Consider the following 25,966-nt stretch of genomic DNA (forward strand, 5'->3'; position numbering starts at 1 on the left):
ACTATTCAGGTGTAGGATCCCCTGGATTGGCACTTCTATTTTCTTATTTTCTCTTTTTCTATTTCCCATCTTTTTTTTGGAAGAGACTTTCTAATCCTTCATTGAGTTCTTTTTATTTCCGCTATCATATTTTTAGTTTTCAAAAGCTTTCCCCCCTCTAAATTATCTTTTTTTAGATGTAGTATTCTGTTCTTGTTTCACGGTTGTAGCATCTTATCTGCGTATATGAATGATAGTTTTGCTTTTTAATTGTTTTCTCCTCCCTTTAAAATCTCTGTTGCTTGTGTATGTGTGTGTGTAGCTTAAACAACAGAAATTTATTTTCTCACAGTTCTGAAGATACATCCAAGATCAAGGTGTCAGCAAGGTTGGTTTCTTCTGAGGCCTTTCTCCTTGGCTTGTAGATGACCATCTTCTCCCTGTGTCTTTACATGGTCTTCCCTCTGTGTCTCTGTCACATTTTTATGTTTGTTTTGGACTCTGCTTTTCATATCAGAGGCTCTCCTCTGATAGCTCATGCTGCTTGTTTGGCTGTTCCTATTTGAGAGTGGAAGCATGTGGAATGGGTTGGTCAACCCATAGGTGATACCTACCCACATCTACATTTAGCAGGTCTGGCTGAGCTGTTCTGTTTGTGAAAGCCCCAATGGCACTATCTTTGGGGCTTTCCTTGTAAGGTAGTCAATTCTCTATGGGAGTATATTCCAAGCTCTTGCCTGGAGCATAAAGGCTGGTTGCTAACTACCAGAAGCCAGGTACAGGAAGGAGGTAGGAAAGCCTAGCATTCAATATGTAAATATTCAGTTAATATCTATGTCTACAATACATGCCCTCACCCTCCACTGTGCCTGGTTAGCCTGATTCAGAGACCCTCTGTTTTACCCCCTGTAGAGAACAACTTCCCATCTGTTCCTGGGTTCAGCAGTCTGACCTCGTGGAGCTGGAAGGGAAGGAGTTACACAGACTTTCAGCCAATCCTCATTTTAGGCACCTCTTCCCTTATTTCCCTGCTACCACAAGTACCTAGTGATGCCAGTTCCTTAGACTTTCAGGGAATTGGGCTTGCAGTCAAGCTACTTCTCAGTTTTTATTACTGTATATGTGTGTGCATGTTTGTGTGTGTGTGTATGTTTTTGATGAGCTATTTGAAAGTAAGTCACAGACCTTATAAGACTTCATCCATAAAAGTTTAAGTGTGCATCTCAAATGAAAAAGACAGTCTCCTATATAACAATACTCTCATTATAGCTCAGAAAATTAGCATTACTCGGTGGTATCATTTCATGTGTAGTCCATGTCCAAATGACCCCAATCGTCTCAAAATGTAACTTATATTCTTAAAGTACTCAACAAAATGCCTCTCCAAGGAAAATTATACTTGTTCTTATGTTACAGATGACAAAAATAAGATTCCAAAATAGTATGCAAAAACCAATAAGCAGTGACTACTTTGTCAGCTGTGGTTGACACATGGCTTCTTGCACCTACAACCTTGGAAACCACTTGGGTTTTGAGCCAGCTACAGCAAGAGAGCCCCTTGTTTGGCAGCCCAATGGGTCTACCTTGTTGTAGAATGGCTCTCTATTCTATGATTCTGTCATTTGACTCCTATGAATCATTTTTAATACTGCTGTAGTCTTTTGAGACTCACTCAATTTGGGCCTACTCTTTTCTAAAAACTCTATTTCTAAAATATCCCTGGTCCTTATCAAACTGGTGGAATTCTTGGACTACAGGATTAGGTGTTAGGCAAAGATAATGTTGGCAGTTGCCTCTGTTTAGGGTCATTGCAATTAAATGTCTTTAGTGTAGATGGTTGGGTGCTATGTGCAAAGTAAAAGTAGGCTAAGATATCCACATGTTAAATAAAATAACTCCTTTAGTTTGAAATTTTTTTGTTAGTGGATTATGTAAGGATCTTAAGTATATTCCATTTTAAACAGTAATTAAAATTTGGAGCTCCCAGTCAAAAAATTCTGAAAGTGGCCTCACACTGCCTGCCCTTCCACCTTCCTTCCTCCTTTCCACTTCACAAAGAGCCCTTTGACTCTGGTAACCACTAAACTGACAAAGGGAAGAGATAAGGGGAAATAAGAGTGAAGGGAGACGGAGTGGACAGAGGAGATGGCTGAGGGTGGGGCTGGGGTATCTGATAGTTACGGGACACCCTTGTTGAAAGGATTTGTGAAGACCTAACCAATTGAATTTTAGCACTTTTTGGATCTTGCACACTTTCTCCAGCTAGTTTGCCTTTTAATAATTCCTTTTCCAACAATTCCACTTCTGGGTATTTATCCAAAGGAAATGAAAACACTAACTGGAAGAGATATATGCTCCCCCATGTTCACTGCAGCATTATTCACAATAGCCAAGACATAGAAACAATGTATGTGTCCATCAACAGAGGAATGGATAAAGAAAATATGGTGTTTCTATAGGCAATGGAATATTATTCAGCCGTTAAAAAGAAGGAAATCCTGCCATTTGTGACAACATGCATGAACCTCGAGGGCATTATGCTTGTGAAATGTCAGGTACATACAAATGCTGTATGATCTCACTTACGTGTGAAATCTGAAGAAATAAAACTGAACTCATAGATACAGAGAACAGGTTGGTGGTTGTCAGGGGTGAGGAGTCAAAAAAACCCAAAAAATTTCTCAACCAGCACTCAGTTAGGGAAGAAGGCCCCAGAGAGCAGCCCGTTCCAACTCCCACATTGAACCAATCTGCTTTACTCTTTCACTTGTCGTTTACCCTTCTCTCTATTTCTCCCCCCACGTCTGGCCTCTGCTCCCCTACACTCTCCAGCAGGCAGTGGGCTGCCTACACTCGAGAGAGCCCTGGGTCTCAGAGCAAGATAGAAAACTGATGCTCCTGGTCTTTACCACTCAGGCCTTGGCTGGCTGGCCTGACTGGCTCACCACGGTTCTTGTTAGCACCTGGAATCTTGTAAAACCGGGGGGAAAGCACTGTGGTTTGCGGTCTTCCGTTAACATTCATATCTACCTGCTATATCGATATGCCCAGGAACATCTCTCTTCTTTCTTAGTGGCTTCTCACCTTCCCGTGAGAGCTCTGACTCGTGCGGCTGTTGGGCGGTGGTGATTTCTATTTTCACTCCATCCTCTGGCTCGCTGATGTTCAGATTTATACACGCAGGAACAGCTGCTCTCATACTTCAGATTGTATAAAGTAGGAAAAGAGATGTGGCCATGTGAATAAATAGGAAGTTTTGTCTTTCATCACTATCATTGTCAAAACAGAATTCTCCCTGTGTTTCCTAACCTTACAAAGCCTGGTTGTTTAAGCTCCAAGTATTTTAATTAAATTTTTTGTTGACATACAGAAAAGACACAGATCATAAGAGTGCAGCTTAATAAATTTACACTCAACACGCTCATAACCAGTGTTCAAAAGAGAAAAACTAGGTTGTTCCCGGCACCCCAGACACCACCTCCCCAGGACATTAGGACCACCTCCCAGCATAGATTAGTTTGAGCTGTTTTTTATATTTTGTAGGAACAAAGCTCTAAATATTGACAAGTAATAGAAAACTTAATATATTTTAAAAAGAAAGGGACTTAGAAGCCCATATATACCTTGGGGGTGGGGGAGATCCAGGGTAAGAAAAAGAAGAGTGAGAATGTCAAAGCACTGTTTCCTCTTGCACTATTTCTGAAGCGAATGGTAACATTACAGCAGCGAGTCCTACGCTGAGAGTGACCGAGGAGCCAGAGAGCCTGTGGAGAAAATCACAGTAATAGAAATGCACTTACAGTTGCCACATCCAAAGGTTATGTGTTTGGGGGAATTTTTAATATTTGCTTTCTGACTTCCAAGAGGTCTTTTAGTGTGTGGTGTATGGTGTGTGTGTGTGTGTTCTGTTGTTTTACAAATTAAATCATAGCAACTTTCTGAGGTGGGATGTCACGTACTCCCTTGTCCAGTCGTCATGTAGAAGGAGGGAGACCCCGCCTTCCCATCTGGTGACCCAGAGGCGCCATGTCAGAAATTGGTCAAAGCCCCTGGTGCTGGGATGAGAGTCGAGGCCGGCCAGATCCCGGAAATGTTCTGGGCAGTTTGTCTTTAATTGGGTTGTTCTATGAAAAATAGTCTTTCCCTCTTCAATGGACTCTCGTAGTTTTATCAACCAGAACAAATCTTAAAATCTGACTTTCCCAGGGTCCTTGATTAGGCTCATGTCACTGGTCAGTGTCGTGACACAAACTGTGAGGGAGGTAAGGTTCTCGAGTCAAGATGGAAACTTGCCACATTCCCTGAATGCTAAAATGAAGCGAATTTTATGAGAAAAAAATTTTACTAGTTTGCTTCGTAAAAGCCATTTTGCTCCACAAAGTTGAGGAACGTTTCGTAGCACCTGGCATGGTAAAAGTTGATGGCCTTAGTAGTTTTCCCTTGACGTAATAAAGATGCTTTACACGTATCACTTTATATTTTATGTAATGAAGTATGTATTTAAGTGGGATAAATAATTTAGTAAAGGTCAGTAGTAAAATGGAACTAATTTTTCATTACACAAACAATTACTAATTTTGCACTAGGAAAATAGTGCCTTTTATCAAGGGCTTTATCTTGCCATTCAGAGATAATTCAGTTTCTCTCTTTGGGGTAAAAATTAGCTTTGCAATACCGTATTTTCCCTTTTTGTCGGATGTTTTATTTAGTACCAGAAACATTTATAGCAGTTAAGGCCTCTGCAAAAGAAACCATTTATCTCATCAGCATTGTTATTATTTGGCAGACTTTTCGATCTTTGTTTCAGATTCAAGGTACCTGCAGAGTACAGATATTTTGAGATAAGAAAACCTCCTATCTATTCAATACTCATTATCTTTATGTATTTCATTTTTCATAATTATATCTAAAACACTTATTTTCCTGTATTATATGTGCTCTTAGCTTTTCTTTTAACTCTCTGCTTTATGGCCTAAGTCACATTCTGATGACCAGTTTGCAACAAATTGAGGAGACTAAAAGGTAAAGTGACTATTTATTAAACAAATAGAGCATAATTTATACAGAGAAATGAATGCTGTCTCCTTCAGAACAGACCCGTCCGAATTCAGCATCTTGGTTCCAGCAAGGTTGTGTCAGAGGCTAGGGCCTTGGCTTTTGAGAAGACCTAATAATAACTTAGAATCAAATCTGGTAAATAAAGAGTGAGCAGGGAAGGGAGCTAGCATTTCTTGAGTCCCCATGACAGGACTTGTATGGGCATCAGTGTCCCTGCATGAGGGGGCCTACCGTCTCCATCTGCTAGCTGGGCCAGTTCGGAGACGTAAATGGCTTGTCCAAGTTCACAGAACTGGTAAGCGGATTCCACTCCAGATCGGTTTGATCCCGAAGTCATTTATTTCTCCTCTATATTGTGCTGAGTCTTTGATTTACCCATTTTTCTAACTGTGTTTAGAAAAATGTGTTTCTAAAGTCATAAAACAAATTTTTTGGTCCGGTTTATGCACCAATTCCAGATGCAAATGAACAAGAGGACATAGAAAATATTTTGAAGAATGTCATCATTACTGAGATAAGCAGCTTCTTGGGAGGAGAACTCTGATATAGATGTCTATGTTCTGTTAGTATATATGAGAAAATGAGTGTTTGAAATTGTGTGTCATATATGATGGATGACCTCCTCTATTCTTCCAAATTATCTGACTTGAATTAAGCACTAGACTTCTAAGATTTCTGTTAATTAACTTATTGGATTGAGAGTCATTCATTTCACATATTACAGAAGTGACTTTAGGAGCTTTAACTCAATTATTTTTGGTTAGAGAGCTAAAAGCACTTGCTGCCGTAAGATTGCTCTTTCACAGACAAAAAATTGTGCTCAAGTTGTAGAGAGGAAGGATGGCACCATGAGGCAACACTAAAAGTGGGAGCTGAGGGGCCGGCCCCATGGCCGAGTGGTTAAGTTCACGGGCTCCGCGTCGGCGGCCCAGGGTTTCGCCAGTTCGGATCGTGGGCATCGACATGGCACTGCTTGTCAAGCGATGCTGAGGTGGCGTCCCACATGCCACAACTAGAGGCACTCACAACTAGAATATACAACTATGTACTGGGGGGATTTGGGGAGAAGAAGAAGAAAAAGGAAAAAAAAGGAATGGCAACAGATGTTAGCTCAGGTGCCAATCTTTAAAAAAAAATAAATAAAGTGAGAGCTGAGGCCCCTGGGACGTTCTGGCCCGAGTGGGAGGCCACTGCCATCTGGAGGTTAGACCAAAGGGAGCTCTGGGTAGCACAGTGCTTGGTGCAGGTGTTTTTAAAAGTCTTTAAGGGATTGGAATTTTGTCAGCAATGTTCCTTTTCTAACGGGTAGCAGCGTAAACTTCATGAGATGTAAAAAATAAAATGTTTTATATCATAAGTCCAAGACAACTTCTTGCACTTATATTTTGTGACTTTTTAATCTGAATTATTAGAAGAAAAATTATATTATTAAAAACATACTTTTGTGGAGTCCAAAATATGTAAAGGTAATATTTCTATTCCACATAGTTCTTGGCATATAGGTGCTCAGTAAATGTTTTCTGAGCAGAATTGAACATAAAAATTCCCAGAGTATGTTGAATACACCCAACCTAATTTTACTCTGATACAGATAATATCTGTTTGCCAGCATGGTTAAACTATTTCTTTCAAAAGCACTAAGCAAGGGGCTGGCTGATGGTGTAGTTGTTAAGTTCACACGCTCCACTTGGGTGGCCCAGGGCTCGCAGGTGCAGATCCCAGGTGTGGATCCCAGGTGCAGACCTACGTACTGCTCATCAAGCCATGCTGTAGTGGTGTCCCACATACAAAATAGAGGAACATTGGCACAGATGTTAGCTCAGTGACAATCTTCCTCAAGCAAAAAGAGGAAGATTGGCAACAGATGTTAGCTCAGGGCCAGTTTTCGTCACCAAAAATAAAAAACAAAAAAAAACACTAAGCAAGACAGCAGAGTGTTTAATACAGTAGAACCGACAAAAACAATTTAAAAGTGTTATATATAACACATTAGATGGGCCAATGAGACATATGGCCCAATCAAGGCCTCAATCAAGGAGCCAAGATGCAGCCTGCGTGAAGCCCTATTCTCTCCCAGAAGTGTCAGGGCCAGCTCCAGAGTGGTGGGTCTTATTTGAGACACGGAAACTCACGCTAATCAGTTAAAAAATCTCTTTCCAGAAACCAAAAGCTCCGACATCTCCTGCCACAGAGGAGGATCCCTGCCCTTCCTTTCCTACACCTCCGGTGGACCCTGCGAAGATTCGCAGAATAAGCCGAGCCCGGGCGCGTTTGTTCAGGGCCGCCTCCCAGGGGACTCTCCTGCCAGACAGAGCCCATCCTCCCGCTGAGCGTAAGGCCGTGTAACATCCTTTCAAACCTGGGGCAGGCATGTTTCTTGAGTTTGCACACAAAAGCTATGTGTGGTTTTCTATGATTTTTTCTCGCCCTATATGATTTTACATTAAGACTTAGTATTGTGCAAAAGCTGGTTAAGAACCCTTGTTTATATATATATTTTTTTCTGGGTGTTTATAAAGCATACCTAAATATCACAGTTTTTAAAAAAACGTTATCACAACTAGAAGGACCCAGAACTAAGAATATGCAACTATGAACTGGGGGGCTTTGGGGAGAAAAAAGGAAAAAAAATAAAATCTTTAAAAAACGTTAACTGTTAGGAAAGAAATATTGAAATACGTGTTTCCTAATGAATGGGTTCGCGTGTATTGGAGATCCATGAGTTTTTCATTAGAGTTCAAAGAGTTGTTCATTTCATTAGGCATATTTAAGGTTCCTTTAATGTCCACTGAGCTTAGGTCTTTGAAAATACCTTTCTGACCCCATGTGAAAATGTAAGCAAAAGTGGAACGTGGCTTTTCCTGCTGCCACGGAATTGCTGGCGGGTATCTACACCTGGGAATAGAGAGGCTAAAAACCTTGAATTCTAAGGAATGCCCCCAACAATTGGAATCCCTCCCCATCCAGGGCATGCTAAGAGTTTTTCAAGCTGCAGGAAATGTCCCGTGAGTGGGATGACGGTCGACTCAGTGGGGCTCACTAGCGTTTGAGAAAAATGAAAGAGAAGAGAAGAGAATGGAAAATATCAGGGTACAGTGCAGACAATACGGGGAAGTATTGCTTCCAGAGGCTTTACTTTGCTCACGTACTTGTGTGTTCAGGGTCATATTATAAATTTATTATATATTATATTTATATTATATCATGTTATAAATTTATTATTATTATGTGTAGTCAAAAAAGTTGGAAAACCACTTTACCAGGGGCTGACAGAATGGGCCCTCCTTCAGGCAATGAGGATTGAGGAAGACGGATGGGTTTACAGTCACAGAGAGGAGATAACCTGAAGATGGATCCCAGAGGTCGCAAGCTGCCTCCTGAGGATCCTACTTGTTTGACATATAAGCGTTTTCTTTTAATTAGTCGCCAACATTTAATGTAGAAGATCTCATGGAAAAATCCAGATTGGTGACGTCTTGTGAAAAATTAGAAGATGTGACAACACTTGGTCACCATCCCGTGTAGCCCAAGTGAGGAATGACTAGGGCTGAGTAGTACCCACCTGGTTAGCCCGGGGTGTGATCTCAGTTCCCCAGGTCTCCCAGCCTGCTTCACTCATTTTCCTGTCTGGTCCTTATGGTCCCAGTGATCCCTGACATAGCTGAAGAGGTCGAATCAAGGAGAAAGGAAAAGACAGGGAGGCAGTACAGGGCGTGCATGTCACACTGCGATGTCTCATATCATTAGGCACCCTGCTTTGCCTCCATGTCCCAATCTGTTTCTTTTCTAACAACCAGTCAATCAGATATTTATTGAACCCCTCCCAAGTGCCAGGCACTGTTCTAGGCCAACTGAGTCCTGTCCTCAAGCAGTTTGTGAAGGGAGATAGACAATAAACAGGAAAACCAAGAAATAAGAGAATTTAAGTTGTGACAAGTGCCATGAAGAAGGTAAGCAAGACAGTGGGATAGAGAGTCACCATGGCAGGAGGAATTTGTGTCCACTCAGGTGGCTCTGGAGGTGTCCTGGAGGAGGTGGCATCTGAGTTGACATGTGAACAATGAGAAGAAGGCAGCCATGTAGAAATCTATGGACAAAGCAGCCACACTGAAGGGACACCCAGGCCACAGATGGGAGCAAGCTCGGGTGGTGGAGGACCCACAGGCCAGAATGGCTGGAAGGTGGTTAACCCTGGGGACCGTGGAGGGAGCTGAGGCCACAGGGCCATTTAGGGCCAGGCCCGGGCAGATGCCCAGGACTTGATTCTGCTTGCAGTGAAAAGCCAGGACAGGGTTTAAGCAGGGGAGAGACGTCATCCGACTTAGGTTTTCTTTCAAACAGCGGTGCTCAACTGAGCTGTGCATTAGAATCACCTGGGGAACTTTTGACACGCTCCAGCATGGGCTGACGGTCAGACCAGTAACATCAGAGAGGACTGGTAACTGCAGAAGCAAAGTCCTTGCCAGGATGAGAGGGGCTGGGGTCCAGCCCAAGGTCGGGGATGAGGTCAGACAGGAACAGCGTCGCTTCCTATCAGCAGGGATGTCAGAGCTGGTGTGAGGGTCACCACACTGTTGTTTAGTAGATGTTTTTCCGTCTGAGCCCGAATGCTGTATCTGTGTTTAATGCTTTTGCCTCTTGGTGCCTCACGTTTGAAACCCCTGCTGCTTGCTGAGCTGTTCCCATGTATGTGAGAGTGACCGAAGAGACAGGTGTTTCGCCTGCCGTGCTCCCCTCATGGCTTAGCTCCTTCCCTCCTGAGCCACCTGGCCCTGGTCTGAGCAGCCACGCACACCTCAGCTGTGCTCTGGGAGGTGCCATCTGTGGCTGTCATTTCCCAGCACTCAGGCCGTCTTCACGCCTCCAGGTGGCTAGGCAGCATGTCTTTGTCACAGTTCTTTAATCCTCCCTGTTTGCAGTTGCCCCATGTCACCATCCTCATCCTCCCTGAGGTCTGTGTCCGCACTCAGGAAATAATGGCCGTGAAAAGCCATTGTCATTTTAAAAGCTCACATCGCCCGATTAAAAAATATATACTTTAGCACTCCGGCCTCGGAATGCTTGTCTTTGTCCAGGAGCTCCCTGGGCTTCGTTTCAGAGTCTCTATTGTTTGGAAAAGGTGTCCTTTGTTGGGAACCAAGGCTGTCAAGGCAGCTGTGCATGGAGACAGAGGGTGCGTCCCCGCCTCTGGTGTGAAGTCATTTGTAGCTGACACCGCCACAGGCAGGGCTGGCGTGTGGCGGCAGGTTTGGAATTACTGATTTAAGAAAATGAAAGGGGCAGAGATGTGTGTAGCCATCTCTTAAGGCCAGCAGTTTAATTGCTGTGTGTTCAAATAGGGTTTTTGGCTGGAGGTGACGTGTTGCAAACACCTCCCCTGTTGTTCCAGCTGGACAGACGCAGTCTCCACCTTCTCGCCCATCCCTGTTATCCTCGCTGTCACAGAGCCCTCCACGGGCTTCCTTCATATCTCCTGGGTCTGCATTGTCTGTTCCCACCACTGCCACATACCCTTTCTCACCTGTTGTCCCTGATCTTCCAGCTGTCCTGTCTTGCTCTGCCCTCAGCTCACTAGGGGGCTGCAGGTGGGTCAACCCAGGGGTGAGTCCAATCCTCAGCCCTTGGATCAGCCGGCAGAGCCTGGGGAAGCCAAGCTCCCAACCAGACCTGCATGTGAGCAGCAGCCTTATCCTGTCACCCCAGTGAACCATGAAAAATGTTCACTTTCTGTGTGTGCCATAAGGTACAAAAGGTCAGGAAGCAAATAAAAATCAGATTGCATCATCTTCTTGCTGAAAACCCATCAGAGGGGCCCCTGGGCCTGAGGGAGTGTTGCCAAATTGGGTTCCAGGGAACACTTTTGGCAAACATTAATAGCCTTTCCTTGGAAAAAGGGTTCAGTGCTCAGAAAAGTCTGCCTACCTCCTCTCCCTCTTGGAGAGTCACAGCACACACGAGCGTATTAAAGGGTTGGTAAAGCCATCTGGTGAAGGCACCTGTTTAGTTTTGATTCACCTCAGTATTTCACTCATCTACTTGACTGCAGAGTCTGTCTTTTGGGGAACACAGTTTGGGAAACACTGACCTAGCACGGAAGTTGGCAGACTTTTTCTCTAGGGCCAGATAGTAAATATTTTACAACTTGTGGGCCATGCAGTCTCCATTCAACCTACTCAACTCTGCCGCTCAACTCCACTGTGGTCTCAGAAAAGCAACCATAGACCGATTCATGGCCACTGAAATTCAACGTTCATATAATTTTCGCGTTACAAAGTGTTGTTCTTCTTTTGATTATTTTCCAACCATTTGAAAATATGAAAACCATTCTCAGCTTGCAGGCTGTACAAAAACAGGAGGCAGGCCAGGTTTGGTGGGGCTGTAGTTTGCTGACCCCTGGTCTAGGGGATGAAGTCCCTACTCCTCAGAATGCTCAACTCTGTTGTGATCTGGCCCCAGCCTGACATTCCAGGCCCTTCTCTCGAGTCTCCTTTGCCTACCCCGTCTTCCCCCCACAACAAGTCTGTGCACCAGCAACATGGAACTCCTTGCAGTTACTCACACCCATCCTACTCTTTCAAGCCTCATACAAGACCCACTATATAATTTGCTGGGCCCAATGCAAAATGAAAATGTGGGGCTCTTCGTTAAAAAAAAATTCAGAATTTCAAGATGGCAACAGCAGCCTGTTAAACCAAGTGCAGAGCCCTTCTAAGCTTGGGGCCCTGCCTAACTGTGCAGCTCATACACCCATGAAGCTGGCTCTGACTGCAGACTTCTGTTCCTTTTTCTCAGAACTCCATTAAGCCTTCAGAATTCTTCTCAGTCTCCACCTCCTCGGTGAATCTTTCCCTAACTCCCAACCCCTCGGGACTCCCCCGCCATCTCTACTCCTGCCTACATGGCTCGGACCATGCTATACTGCGTTTGTCTCTGCCCGTCTACCTCTCTGTCTCCCTTCTAGACTGAGCCATGTCAGTAGGAAAAGAGGTTTCCCTACTGAACCTAAAACAGGTGCTAGTATATAGTAGGTGCCAAAGAAATTTCTGTGAAATGGAGCTGCTCCTGCAGGGTAATGCTGCTGGTTGCAGGATCCTTTTGAAGTTTACCCATGATCCATTACAAAATTAGTACAGTGTGCTGCAGATACTTGCCAGGGAGACACAGAGCATCATTACACACGCTCAGTTTAGTGGTGGGCCTCCATCAGGAGTTGGCGTGAGCCCCAGAGCAGCTCTTCGCTCTAGTGATAATCGACGAGCTTGCTCTGGTGGATTGTGAAGATGGCGGGATGCAGCTCCTCCCCCCACGAGTCTGAGCGTGTTTCCCTCTAGAACAGAAGCTCCGTGATGGCTGGGACTTGTTCACCTCTCGATCGCCAGCACCTTGCACAGCCCCTGGCACATAGCAGTGGGTGCTTCATAAACATTTATGGATGAATGAATGAAAGAAATGAATGCTGGAATATAGAGATAGGCTAAAAATGCTTTGAAATCTAAAACAAAGTATGTGCTTTGTAATTCAGTAGGAAAGTTATTTAAGGTAGCTTGGTGCTGTGGAGAGAGCCCTGGACCAGAAGTCAGGATTCTTGGGTCACGTTAATAATAATGACAATAACTTCTAGGTTTTGAGTGTGCTAGCACCAAATAATTCACTTCACTAGGCCATATCATTTAATTCTCACCACAGGCTAAAGAGGTGGGGACCACTGAGGAAGGTGAGAGAAAAGTTGAATGACCTGCCCACATCGTGCAGCTGGTGCATTGGGAGCCTGTGCTTGACCCCAAGTCTGATGGAATGCAAGGCCTGTGCTCTTCCCACCCATATAGTCCTGCCTCTCCCCAAACTTGCTCTGTGACTTTAGACCTTTTGGCTTCTCAGTGTTGTCATCTGAAAACTGAAGGTTAGACTAGCCAATCTCTAAGGCTTCTTTCAGCTTTAAAATTCAGCGTTTTGCAAGTAGGGAGCTTGGTCAGAGGGATAGACGAGGTGGTTTTGTTATTGTTGGTTTTTATTGGTTTTTTGGTTGAAGTGAAGAAAAGCTTGAGTCATTTTGGAAAAGTCTTCAAAACAGTATTTTTCTATGTGAAGCTCATCTACCCTTCCTCTTTGACAAAATATTTTATTACAGACTAGAGTATAGCAGTAGCATTGTGGATAAGCTATTCCTAATGTCAATTTGCTGATAAAGAAACAGTGTTGTATTAGAAGTCTAAGAATCGTCAGTCATAAACACAGTAGATGCTTCAGACTGGGCATCTTTTTGCAACTCTCTCTTATTCCTCTTTAGAAAGCCTTGTAGCTGTTGCAGTGCCCTCCTCTTTCCAGCTCTAGTAGTGGTCTGTAGGCCTCCACTATCCCACCTCTGTCCCCCTGATCATCTCTCGTACTCCTCTCCCCCTCACACACTGCACTCCTGCTGTTCCTGGAACACACCAGGCACACTCCAGCCTTAGGCCTCCACACCTGCTGTTCCCTCTGCTGGGAGTATGTTCCCTCGTCATCCAACGGCCACATACTTCACCTCCATTAAGGGTCTGCCTACTATGCCCGCCGTGTTCAAAATTGCTGCCTACAGCCATTCCCAATCCCCTTTTCTACTTTGCTTTTTTCCATAACACGTATTATCTTACATCATATACCTTATTTGTTATGGTGTATTGCTCACTGTCTGTTTACACCTCTTAGGATGTCACCCCTGCGAGGTCAGGGATCTTTGCTTTGTCACTGATGCATCCCAAGAGCCTGAGACAGTGCCTGACATTAAGGAAGCAGTCGAGAGATATTTTTTGAATGAAAAATTACTAACAGGATCAAATTTAGGTAGAGGAGTTATCGTTAGAGGACACAGAACTATTTGTGTGGACTTAGGCAGTTCATAAACCTCAGTCCAAGTGTTGGCTTTCTGGTGGACTCTAAGCTCCTGGAGATAAGATCCTGTTCGTTTTTACCTGCTGAATTGATGATGCTGATCCTAAAATAATGGTGAGGTCTCGTATATGTTTAGGGAGGTTTTGGCCATACAATTCCAGGCTTGGTTGTAAGTAATATATAATTTTCAAATTGTATAAATTCTTAGATTAAAAAAATATTGAAAGAGAGTGATTCCTAAAAAGAAATGCTTTGACAAAACTTTTTTTTTTTTTTTTGGTTATTACAGCAAAGAAGACAGTGGAATCCAAAGAAACAGTTCTAATGGGGAATTCTGTGGTGAAAAGAAATGGGATTTATTTAACAGAATCAAATGCCACTGGCCACTTGAAGAGCCACCCACTTCAGCTAACTTATGATGGAGGCTTTGGTGAAATCAAGGAGCAAGAAATGTTCATAGGGGTAACACCCTTGCCATCTCCTCTCAGAAGTGGAGGGTCAGTATTCTTTATATTTGATTTTCTGTCCAGGATAACTGTGTCGTTTAGCAGTTTGTTCTCTATCTTATGCAGATGATTGGTTTGCATTTTCCCTTTTCTGTAAATACATTTTGAGTTAGTGGTACATGGGTAGGAAGGATTTCTTCTCATGGCTCAACGGAGTTGGTTTCCCCTTTTCCTATTTAATCCTCAGGAAACATTTATTCATATCTGCCAAAATGCTGCTTTGACAGGACTGCCAGAATAAAGTCTTTGCTTTAGTCGGACTGTTCCAGGCAGCCCTTGAGTGAGGACTGATCATTCTGTTTGTGTGTTACTTGGGATTCTTGCCTGGGCCAGAATCCCTCGTCACCTCCGCTTGGATTAGTTCACTGTTAACTCCTCAAAAGAGAGGACACACTCATTTTATTCTCCAGTAGAAATTTGGATTAAAATATTTATTTTGCAAACTAATAGTTAAAACAGGACAGCCCTGCGGATTCCTGCTGTGATCTCCCCCTACCGGTCCCTCATGAAATGGGTGATTGGGAATTACTTTATTTCACACCATCTTCCTAGACAGGGCTTTCTAGGGCTTCCCCTAGAAAACTGAGAAGCAATTTTTCTACCATATTAAAGATTGGTGGAGAAATGTTCACTGTATGAACCACGTGAATTCTTACCCTGGAGTTTTCCTAAAGAAGCCTTGATAATTGAGGGCCCAAGTGGGGGTTAGCGTGGGGAGAGCAGACTCCATTTTCCAGTCCCAGCCAGTACTGATGCTAAGATAGGCAGAAGGTCTTGGACTGGACAGGGTCACTCAGTTAAAGATATTTTTCTACGACTTTCCGTTGAGTCATTATGGACAACTGCCCAGTTCGAATTTGCTTAACAAGATTAAATTCCATGGACCATTTTAAGACCAAGTGCTTCTTGCCCTCACTTTAGATTTCGGGTCTGACTTTGGTTTGTATGCGTGTAACGTGCCTAAAACTTTTCCCTGAACTGGCTGCTTGGCAGCTGGTTAGTTTAGCTGAACTGACCCCGTCTGCTGACACAGCCTGAAGAGTTCCGCACACGCGGGATTTACATTAGGCAACCTAGTGGTCCTTGTAATGTTGCTTTGCGTTCTGAACATTTTTTAAATTAAAGGAAAAATGAAATGTCTCCTTAAGTGGAAGAAAAGGACTTCAAATTGGGACTTTGGGTATTGAGCAGAAAATATCAAACTGGCCACTGCGACAAATCTTTTCCAGTTGGTGAATAAGAATAGGCTGCGACCTCAGAGTTTACACACGAAAGACAGCAGGGGAACTTGTGTTTTCTTTCAGCACTGAAGTGAAAAGGAAACATTTATCTTGCTGCACCCATCCTTACAGTAATTAAAGTTGACTAGGAAAAACCAGACAAGAGCTGTTTTATTTTATCTTATTTATTTTTTATTTTTTTTGCAAGTCTTCAGATGTTGCAGAATAATCTGGCAAGCCAGAGTTCATTATGTCTTCCTCAGTCTGGGACAGCAAAGGCATCTTCAGTTACATGTTTTATCCCACAAACAGCAACGGAGAAATCAATTAGGGACTGGAAGCGCTTCTTCCTGACCGTCCAAAATTATGAGGCGTTGGCGGCAGCGCTAATTGTTTTTTTGTGCTTTGTTAGGATGGCTCTTACCTCATATAATGATTGTGTCTGACTTGGGTTAGCAATACACGCTGGAAAGTTTAACTTCCAATAACATTTTTGCTTTATGAATCTTTACCTCCTTTAATCATTGGATAGGATTTTGTTGAAGTGGTGCCAAAAAAAACATTTATTCAGTAGGATTAAAACAAGCCAGAAAATGGAAACTATTAGTAATTCTTTCATTAATTACACTTGTGAATCAATCTGGGACACTTGGTAATTGTTTCTTGTAAACATTTAAGTGAGTAATTCCAAGAAATGATCTTCGCTATGCCGTGGAGTATTCCCAGTTTTGATGCTAAAGCCCTACCCTCAATTAACATGTTTTCATCTTTAGACCATAAAGTGGAAAACGGAGACTCTTGTCAGTGAGCGGGGCTGGCAGAAGGGAGGGAAGAGAATGCAAAATTGGAAAAGGAGGAGGCCTGAGATGACAGTGGGTTGAAAAGGAGCATGAGCAGATGGTGTAAAGGGGACAGAAGTGAGGCCGTGCTCTCCATGCAGGGTCCTTGCCTGCTTGTCTAGTGTGGGAGCAGCCGCCTTCATGCTGAGTGCTTCTCAGGCTGGGAGAGAAAGGAGCAGTGTATTTCAGTGGAACAGCATTGACTGGTACACCCTTAATTTAGAATATGGATGACTCAGACATGGGATGGACTGCAGTTTAACTTTAGGTTGGTTGTGATGGAAAAAGGATTTGCTAAGCAAGGTATCATCACAAACAAGATCTTGGGGACTGTTTAACTTTCCAAAAGAGGACACGCTCTCAAGCACTTATTGAACTATCATCTTCAAGCAGTGCCAATTACCACTGTCTCTGTCTGTCCATTTAGGGATTCATTTAAGTTTTGGCAGACCTGCCCCTTAACAACATTCCATGTTCTCTGTATGGATTGAAAATAATAAAGCTTCCATAAAAATATGTACACGTATGTATCTCCAGCCAGCCAGCCAGCCAGCCAGCCAGCCAGCCAGCGGTTCAATCTGATGAACCCCTGTATATATCTGCCTAAAAACCTTTTCAGGCATTCTATGTGAATATTGGTCAAACTGTCGTGGTTTGGAAATGTGACCTTTAGGAGGAAAGCCCAAGAGCAGCCAGCTGTGGAGTCAAGAACGCTTTGCTGGGAGCCAGAATCCCTGGATTTAGGTTGGGTTCCCTCTCGGCCTCTTGATTTAGCTGTATGTTCTTTGACAAGTCTCTTAACACTTTCAGGGGCTCAGTCTTCTAATCTGAAAAATGGAAATAACTGCACTCCTTCACTGCCAACTCCTCCCAGCCCTCGTTGTAGGTTGTGGAATGATTCATAAGGCTTGAAAGCCTTGTTTGTAAACTATCAAGCACCGTTAGCATTGTTGGAATCAAAAATAAGAGAAGGCTTCCTTAAATAAAGATGGCAAAACAAAGGCATTCTGCAGAAACCCAATGAAACCAAAAAAGAGTGAAAAACAGAGAAATAAATGGCATCAATGAAATAGACAAATGGTTCCAACCCAAAACTACAAAACATGAAGCAGACTTTACACTGCAGTAGGGGCTTGATATTTTTGTCTGCATAACATTCTTGCCTTTGGAGAGCGAGCCGTCTTGCGTTGTATAATAAATCCTGCTCGATGCGTGTTTGGAGGAGGGCTGACCCTGTCTTACCCACCCCCTTTTCCAGGGGTGGTTGTGTGACCCAGGGCTGGCTAATCAGAATTCTCCAATCTACCAGCCATAGCAGTTGGTTCAGAGGTGGGCACATGATCTAAGCCAGGCCAATTGAATTTCTCCCTGGGACTTTTGCGAAAATCTTTGGGAAAAATGCCCTTTCTCCAAGTTCACAAGCTGTAAAGATGATGAGGTCTTGGAGATGACAGTGGCCATATCATTGCCTTTTGGAGGGTGACTCTGAGAGGGAAGTGATGCATAAACAAACAGAGCCAAGGAATGGAGATAGTGACCAAATTCAAGGGTGGTGTGTAAACCCCTAGATCCAGCTATGCCTGAGGCTACCACATCTGCATTGTAGACTGCTCTGTTTTGTGAGCCAATATTTTCCTTTTTCTTTCTCTCTCTCTTCTTCCTTCCTTTCTTCCTCCTACCTTCCTACCTTCCTTCTTTTCTTTCTACCTTCTTTCTTCCCTCCCTTCCTTCCTTTCTTCTTTTCTCTTTCTCCCTTTCTTCTTTTCTCTTTCTCCCTTTCTTCTTTCCTTTATTTATTTCTATTTTTTGACAGGGACAGCATGTGGTCCTTTAGGTTTTTGTCACTTGGAATATTGCAACCAAAGGAGTCTAGGTAACCTTCCAGACTCTATGAAATATGGATGAAACCAAAGGGTAATTTGAGAGCAGACACCTCCTCAGACCTTGAGCAAGAAACAGATTTCACCAAAAGTGAGTGTTTTCGTTCAGAAAGGTGTTTCCAATAGTCTTTAATTAAAGAAATGAGATCTAAGGATGTGGGCAGGCCACGAGAGAAGTGGAGGTGCCCCTGTAAAGATCCCATTCAAGATCCAGATATTGAAGTGACTGAGGGGAATGGAGCTGAGGGCGACATGCTCTCCTCATTTCCTGTGAGCCAGCTAGTCTGTGTGTGGGGGGCAGGGCAAGGGGGTGTGCTAGATTAGAACTCAAGGAGCCTATCGTGTAACAAGCCTTCTCTGTGAGTCACAGCAACCTGCTACACACAAACCAAGGGAATGCACACTTCAGGTCAAGAAAAACAACAGACGTGGTAAATGGATGTTCAAGAAAACAAAAGTTGAAGCTATGGAGTAACCCAGCTCTCTCCCTCTGTGGATCCTATTCATTCTTCAACAAATAAATGACTCTGTTTAAAGATAAATAACATTAGGACAAGAGTTAACATGGGACTCAAGCATCAATACATAAAGAACATAACAAAAGACAAATGAAGAAAATGTATCGCGAAAGGAATTACCCTCCAAAACCAAGGAGAGTTAAAACAATTTTCCATAGTGTCAAAGAAATTATAATGTAATTGCTTTCTTAAAGAAAAAAGAGCTCTTCTTTGGGTTATAAGAATTCAAATTAGAGATTATAAGCCCGCCTAAAGAGATGAAAAATATGCTTGCCATTCTCAAAAAAGAAATGAAAGAAAATTGTAAAAACAGGGAAAGGAAAGTCACATTAGAGATAAAAATGAGAATAAAACCTAAAGCTAAAAATGCAATGAGACATGGTGGACAGGCTAGAGGAAACCACAGAAAAAGAAGTGGGTAAGAAGACAGAAAAATGGTTAGACAGATTGAGATAGATATGGGAGGCATGACTCTTGTCTTCCTGCAGGAGCGAATCTTCCTTCTCCTCTCCCCTCCTGGTGCTGTCTTACTTTGAACTAAGTGCCAGGCGCTCTTCCAAATGGTTTACGTCTATTAACTCATTTGATATTCACGACAACCCACTGAGAATGGAAGAGATCAGAGCAAAAAGAACAAGAAAGATATTAAAACCTAATAAAAGACAATGTTCTGAGATAAAGATTTGAATCTGAAGCTCAAATGGACACATTGTGGCCCAACCAAATTTGATATGGAGTAATCCACACTAAGACATTTCGAGCATTGCTCAGCACTAGAACGCTACCCAGTAATTGTTGATTGGGTGGATAAATGGAAGAAGCTATCGTGCGGCCATTCAGGCTGGACAAGCAAATTACATAAAAGGAGAAAAAGGCAGGCTGCCTCTGGCTTTATTAGAGCATCTTGAGTGCCAGAAGACAGTGGAGTAACATCTATGAAGTCTTAAGTATAAGAAGGATAATCCAAGAATTGTATTGCCAGCCGAGTTGTCCTTCAGTAAAAAAGCAACAGTTAGACATTTTCAAATGTGTATGAATTGGGGACTGTACTTTCTAGAAAACTTTCTAGAAAACTCTTTGACGACAAAATGATGAGTCAAAATTCAAAACTCAGGAATGAAGAAGCTAGGTAAAAGCATTTATGGTGAGTATTTACTTGGTTTTCATACTGAATTAAAACTACACAACACTGAAAATGATGGTTATGGAACAGAAGTCTTAACAATGTAATAGTAATACAAATAACCAAAACTGGTGCTTGGGAGGAAGTGTAAGTAGTAATTACTTCATTTCATAATAGGGAATAGATTTGTCACTAGCTGCAGTCTGAAACTTAAATAGAAAGTCAAAATAGAATGATTTCAGCCTCCTAATCTTTTTCATTATTTTTTTTCTTAACTTTAGAGAGATCTTTTAGAAACTAATATCTCTTGGGAAGACCCATTCATCTGAAGTTCTACAATTTCTTCAGTTTCACCTCAATTTCTGTTTCTCTGTTAAATTCAAGTAAAGTTTATACTTAGTACTTTTAAATTACAATGACATGTATGATATGATCCCATTTGTATGTATCCTTTCTCTCTCCTCCCTCCAAGTCACCCTTCTGTTCTTTCGTTCTTTGATCTTTTCATCTGAATATATACAAAATATGTCTGGAATGATGTTTACCACATATCAACAATATTTATTTCTGGGTGGTGGGATCCTGGGTGATTTTTTTGAAATCTTTGTACTTTCTTTTATTGCCTGGCCTTAAAAAATATTAATAAATATGTCGATTTTTTCAAAAATAATGAAGTCGTTATTCTTTTAAGAAATTAGGAATAATATGGCTGAGAAAGTGTTTCCATCTGGAAAGGATAGGCATTGGCCAGAATGATTTTGTTGAGTCCCACCTCATTTGACAGTTTCCGTTTGATAAGCGTTTCTTGGTAAGCAAATCCCTGTGCGGGGGAGGTTGGGAGATGGAGAAGTGGAGCCTGTCCGGGAGGAGCTTACAAGTGCCACAGCACCATCATCACCGGGGAGCTTGTTAGAATTGCAGGATCTTAGGCTCCAGACCTGCTGGATTAGAATCTGCACTTCTATAAGCTATCCAGGTGATCTGAGTGCATACAGACATTTTAGAAGCAACGTTCAGTGACTAACTCTAATGCTGGAGGACTAAAAGGAGAACTGGAGGAAAGCGTCCTGGGGGTTTAGAGGTGAGACCACTCCATTCCGACTTGAAGATGAGGGGAGCTTTCCTGGGGTACGTGGGCTTTGGGCTGCCTTCTGAAGGCTGATTTTCAGTAGGGGCAGAACGTTGTGTGGGTTGCTAAAGGAGCAGCAAAGGCAGAGGGACGATTTGACTTGGTGGTGGCAGGTTCAAAGAGAGGCAGATGGCCCAGTGAAGCAGGAGCACAGGTCCTGAGGCCACAGACTGCGGGGAGCCAAGGAGAGGTTTTCAGCAGAAGAGTGACTCTCAGGCAGCAGTGTGAAGAACTGCCGGGGAAGGGGAGCAGTCGGAGCAGCTCTGGAGGGAGATGGTGGCGCGCGAGCCGGAGCACCCCACTGGCGCGTCAGGGGTGGAAAGCAGAGGAAGGACCCCTGCACAGAGTCAGTTTGCACAGTAACTCGCTGCGGAAGACGACAGGCACGGCAACTGTCCCCTATGCTCACACACTCATAGCTGCTGCCGTCAGCGGTGACCAGGCTTTTCACATGAGGCGCCTTGAAACTGTGGAGTTGCAAAGGTTCGGGGAGGCATGAAACTGGGGGCTTTTGCTCCAAGCTGAGGGAATTTAAGCCTAATAAAGTCAAGCTAACGTGGTTAGCTAAAAGCAATGTCTAATCAAGTTTATACATATGATAACCAATTAGTGATTATTGGAAAAGGTACTAAGATTATATGTATAATCTTTAAATATATGTATGTGTATATATACTTTTTTTGCTGAGGAAGATTTGCCCTGAGCTAACATCTGCGCCAGTTTTCTTCTATTTTATATGTAGGTCACTGCCATAGCATGGCCACCAATAAGTGGTATAGGGCCATTCCCAGAAACTGAACCTGGGCCGCTGAAGTGGAGCATGCCGAACTTAACCACTAGGCCACGGGGCCGGCCCCTAAATATATATTTCTAAAATCTTGGATCACAGCCCAATGCTAAAGATACCTTGGAGGACTTTCTTAAAATTTTGATCCTATGAACATTCCTTTAAAATCATGTTCTTTAATTTCATTATGTTTGTATGTAACTGTTTGAGTGGAATTCTATTTTTAACGTTAGTTATTAAGACGTAGTGCTAGTATGTCTGGTATGTATTTGGTGTTTCAGGCTATGAAGACGTGATGAAGGGACCACCACTTCTTGGTGGTGGCATTCTCAGGTTGCAATCAAAGAATCTAAGAGACTATAGAGAAGGGGTCAGCAAACTAAGCCCCATGGACAGAATCCAGCCTATTACCTGTTTTTGTAAATAAAGTTTTATTGGGACACAGACACAATCACTCATTTATCTCGTGTCTGTGGTTGCTTTCCTACTGCAGCAGCAGAGCTGGGTAGTTATGGCAGAGATTGTGTCCGCAAAGTTTAAAATATTTACTACCTGACTTGATTCTATACAACATGAGTCTACTTCTAAAAAGAAAATGTCTTTTTCTTAGGGCAAGGGAAAGTTTAGCTCAAAATTTGCTAAATTTTCCTTTTATCATATGCTTATGATATTAGCATATTTAAAATTTAAATGTTCTTTAAAATTTAAGATATACCTTTAAAATTTCTTTTCCCATTTTCTTACATCTAGTTTTTTCACAAATGGAAATAAATATATTGTTTTTTTTTTCCCTTAATTTCAAGTCCTTCCATGTAGTCTACTTCATAATATCTTTATAGTTATCGCTTTAAAGCAGAAGTCAACAAACTGTATCCCAGGAACCAAATCCGGCCAGCCGCCTGTTTTTTTTTTTAAAAGCCTTTGAGCTAAGAATGGTTTATACATTTTTAAATCATTACATTTTAAATGCTTGCAAAAGTACCTACATAATAGCTTCTATTTTGCCACTTGGCCCACAAAGTGTAAAATATGGACTGTCTGGCTCTTTAAGAAAAAGTTTGCTGATCCCTAACTGGAGAATCTTAATCATAATAACTGGAAGAACTGTCTAAATTATACCAAAATCCAATTTTTAGAATATTTTTAAAGAAATATACTTTATTTCTTTGGCGTATATATGGTCCAGAAGGAGATGTTGCCAGCACTACTGATTTGTGGTTGGGCAGTAGTAACTCAGTTAGTCTGTGTATGGCATTGCCTTGGCTACAGAGCTTGGTTCTGGTTGTTCAGAGTGAAATGTAGGATTCTTGTCAATGATTGGGAAGAGAAGACTTTGCATTTGTTGTGAAACGTGTGGGCTGCAGATGAGAGGCCTGGGAATGCCATACCCATTTTGCTTTCTTCCATCCTCCAACCTGATTACAGATGAAACCAAAGGAAGGGCAGAGCTGAGAGAATTGCAGTAAGACGAAGCCAAAGCCCTGATCACACCACACCTAAAACCCACCCTGGTGCTTGACTTTTGGGTTATATGAGCCAATAAATTCCATTTATTGTTTAAGTCGGTTAGAATTAGGTTTTTTTTAATTTGTAAATGAAGCTATCCTAACTAATAAAATGGTATTATTCTGCCTCTAAGAAGAATTTCACAGAAGAGCTTTGGGGAATAATTTCTGGAATTGTTTTATTCTCGATACATCAAAAATCATTGTAAAAAATTTTAATTTTAGTCTTTAACAACATGGAACAGGAAGCTAGGAAGAAGAACAATTATACGGGATGACTGACTCAAGACTTGAAAACATCTGGTAGCCAAAAACACTTTGGCAAATATAACACCGTGAGATTTAATAAGGATGAGCCCGACGTGGTTGGGGGAGATCTGCCTTAGCTGCACATGTAAAAACAGACAAGAATTGACCAAGGCTGTGATGTGGCCACCAAACCTGCTAATGTAGTTTAGGCTGCATTATCTCTTCTTTGCTCCTCAGGCCACATCTTTACTCAGTGCTGGGTTCCAGACTTTAAAAGAGATCCAGACAAACTGACGCTCACTCAGAGTAACTGAACAGGCTGGCAAAGAAATTTGAAACTATCTCATGAGGAACAGTCTCGAAGGGACTGGAGAAGTTTGCTAATGACATCTGTGATGACAGTCACGATAATAGTAAACACTTATTGAGTACTTACTATGCCTGGGGCTGTGCTAAGCAATTCCAGGTTATATCACTTAATCCCCACAATAACCTCACGTCGGGGGGTACTATTATTTACTGCACCCTTATGTATAGAAAAGGAAACCAAAGCTTAGGTCAAAAACTTACCTGAGGTCGCACAGCTAATAAGTGGTAGAACCGTGGGATTTAAACCAGAGGAGATGACTTTAAGCGGTGAACTCAACATCCTTAAGTATTTGAAGGATTGTCAAGAGGAAGAAGGATAAAGATCTGTTTCATGTGGCTCCGATTAGTAAAACCAAGACCAGTGGGGAGAAGTTACAAGGAGACAGATTTCCACTGAGCATAAGGCCATCTAAGCTTCTCTTCTTTAGCAAGGAGGGGATTTTCTTTTCTTGATGCCTCTCCCCACCTCACTTTTAGGGTTAGGCTGGGATTTCAGCTGTCCCGCTCCATGGAAACCTTGTTAGGTGTACCCTGGCCAGACTGGACAGGTCTTCCTCAGCCCTCATCTTCTTTGACCTGTTAGTAATGCTCTCTTTCTCCACATGCTTGGACTGCACAAGAGCATATTTTATTTCTCTTCTTCTTTTGGACTCCTTTTCCCCTTTCTCTCCTTTACCCATGATTATCTGACAAGGCTTTGCCCTGAGATTCCAGTCTTTGAGCCACTCTTCTGATGACTCTGGTCTCTGTGTACCTCTTTGATCTTTAACGGAGCTCTTTTCCTGATTTCTACATCTATTTAGCCCATGCTGTATTTTTCATCAGAAACTCAACATGGCAAAACTCAGACTTGCTTTACTGCTCAAACTGTTCTACTCCCTAACTTCCCATCTCTGTTGGTGGCAACCCTGCTGTCCTGTTCCTCCAGGTCTACCTTCTGCTCTGTCTTCTGCCTGAAGTCAACCACCAAATCCTATCAACTTTTCATTTATAGGATCTCTTGACTTTGTTCCTTCTTCTCCATCCCACTGTCACCCTCAAAGGATTAGTCCTGGTTGCCTCTCTCCAAGTCTCCTAAATACTCTTGTCACTGCGTAACTACATCCCCCCACTTCCTTGCGTAAGAACCTATGACGGCTCCTCATTGCCCATCAAATTGGGTCCATAGACTCAACCCAAAGTTTCAGGCAGCTGTTCCCAATACCTCCCAGAGGAAATCTATTTCTGTCTTGCTGGCCCTGTGCAATTGTCCCCTGCCCTGAGTCCCAGGCTCCGCACGCCCCTGTTTACCTTCACTCATGTTGCTCCCCTCCTGAGAGGAGTCTTGTCATTTGCAGATTCAACTTTTGTTCTTGTAATACTACTTTGTGGTCCACTTCTCCCTCTCAGTAATCACCGCCTTTTCAGCGTCCCTCTAGTTCTTGTCACCTGCTGAATTTCTTTATTCTGGTACTTGATTAGAGACTCCGTTGGAACTTTCCAATTAAAAAAAAAAACTTCCTTAGTTCCTCAAAGTAGATTTTAAACTTTTTCAGGGCAACACCTTATATCTCACAATTAATATGCAGCACTGGACTCAGCTCAGACAGGTGCTGGTTGACCCAGAACTAAAGAGAAAAATAATATTGATCCTTTATAATTTCTTCAAATGTACCAATCCCTGTACTAAGTAGAAGCATTGGCCTCATTTTAGGATAAGGAAACCAAGGCCAGGAGTTGAAGTAACTTGCCCAAGGTCACATGGCTGGTAAGTGTTGGACTCAGAGTTGGAACCCAGGTAGTTTGGGTCCAGAGCCTGTGCGCTTAGCCACTTCACCATGATGGTCATGTAGAGCCTTAGTCAGTCCCAGTCCTGTGCTCTTCTTGAGAGCCAGTACCACCAGCACTGTCGAGCTTTTGTATATGATAAGAAGGGCACCCCTTTTTTTTTTTCCCC

At 42.7% G+C, this 25,966-nt stretch overlaps 1 protein-coding gene across 6 annotated transcripts in view; it reads left to right on the forward strand.

Moving 5' to 3' along the window:
• The window catches only part of ARMC2 (armadillo repeat containing 2), a 98,003-nt gene that overhangs the window by 8,913 nt on the left and 63,124 nt on the right, over nt 1–25,966 (forward strand). For all 6 annotated transcript variants that reach the window (XM_008520591.2, XM_008520610.2, XM_008520600.2 and 3 more), the window contains exons 4-5: nt 7,198–7,369; nt 14,195–14,402. In XM_008520591.2, coding sequence (XP_008518813.2) covers nt 7,198–7,369; nt 14,195–14,402 — 380 coding nt within the window. The remainder of the gene's footprint in view (nt 1–7,197; nt 7,370–14,194; nt 14,403–25,966) is intronic.

This window comes from Equus przewalskii, chromosome 9, assembly GCF_037783145.1.
Source record: "Equus przewalskii isolate Varuska chromosome 9, EquPr2, whole genome shotgun sequence".
Lineage (NCBI taxonomy): Eukaryota > Metazoa > Chordata > Mammalia > Perissodactyla > Equidae > Equus > Equus przewalskii.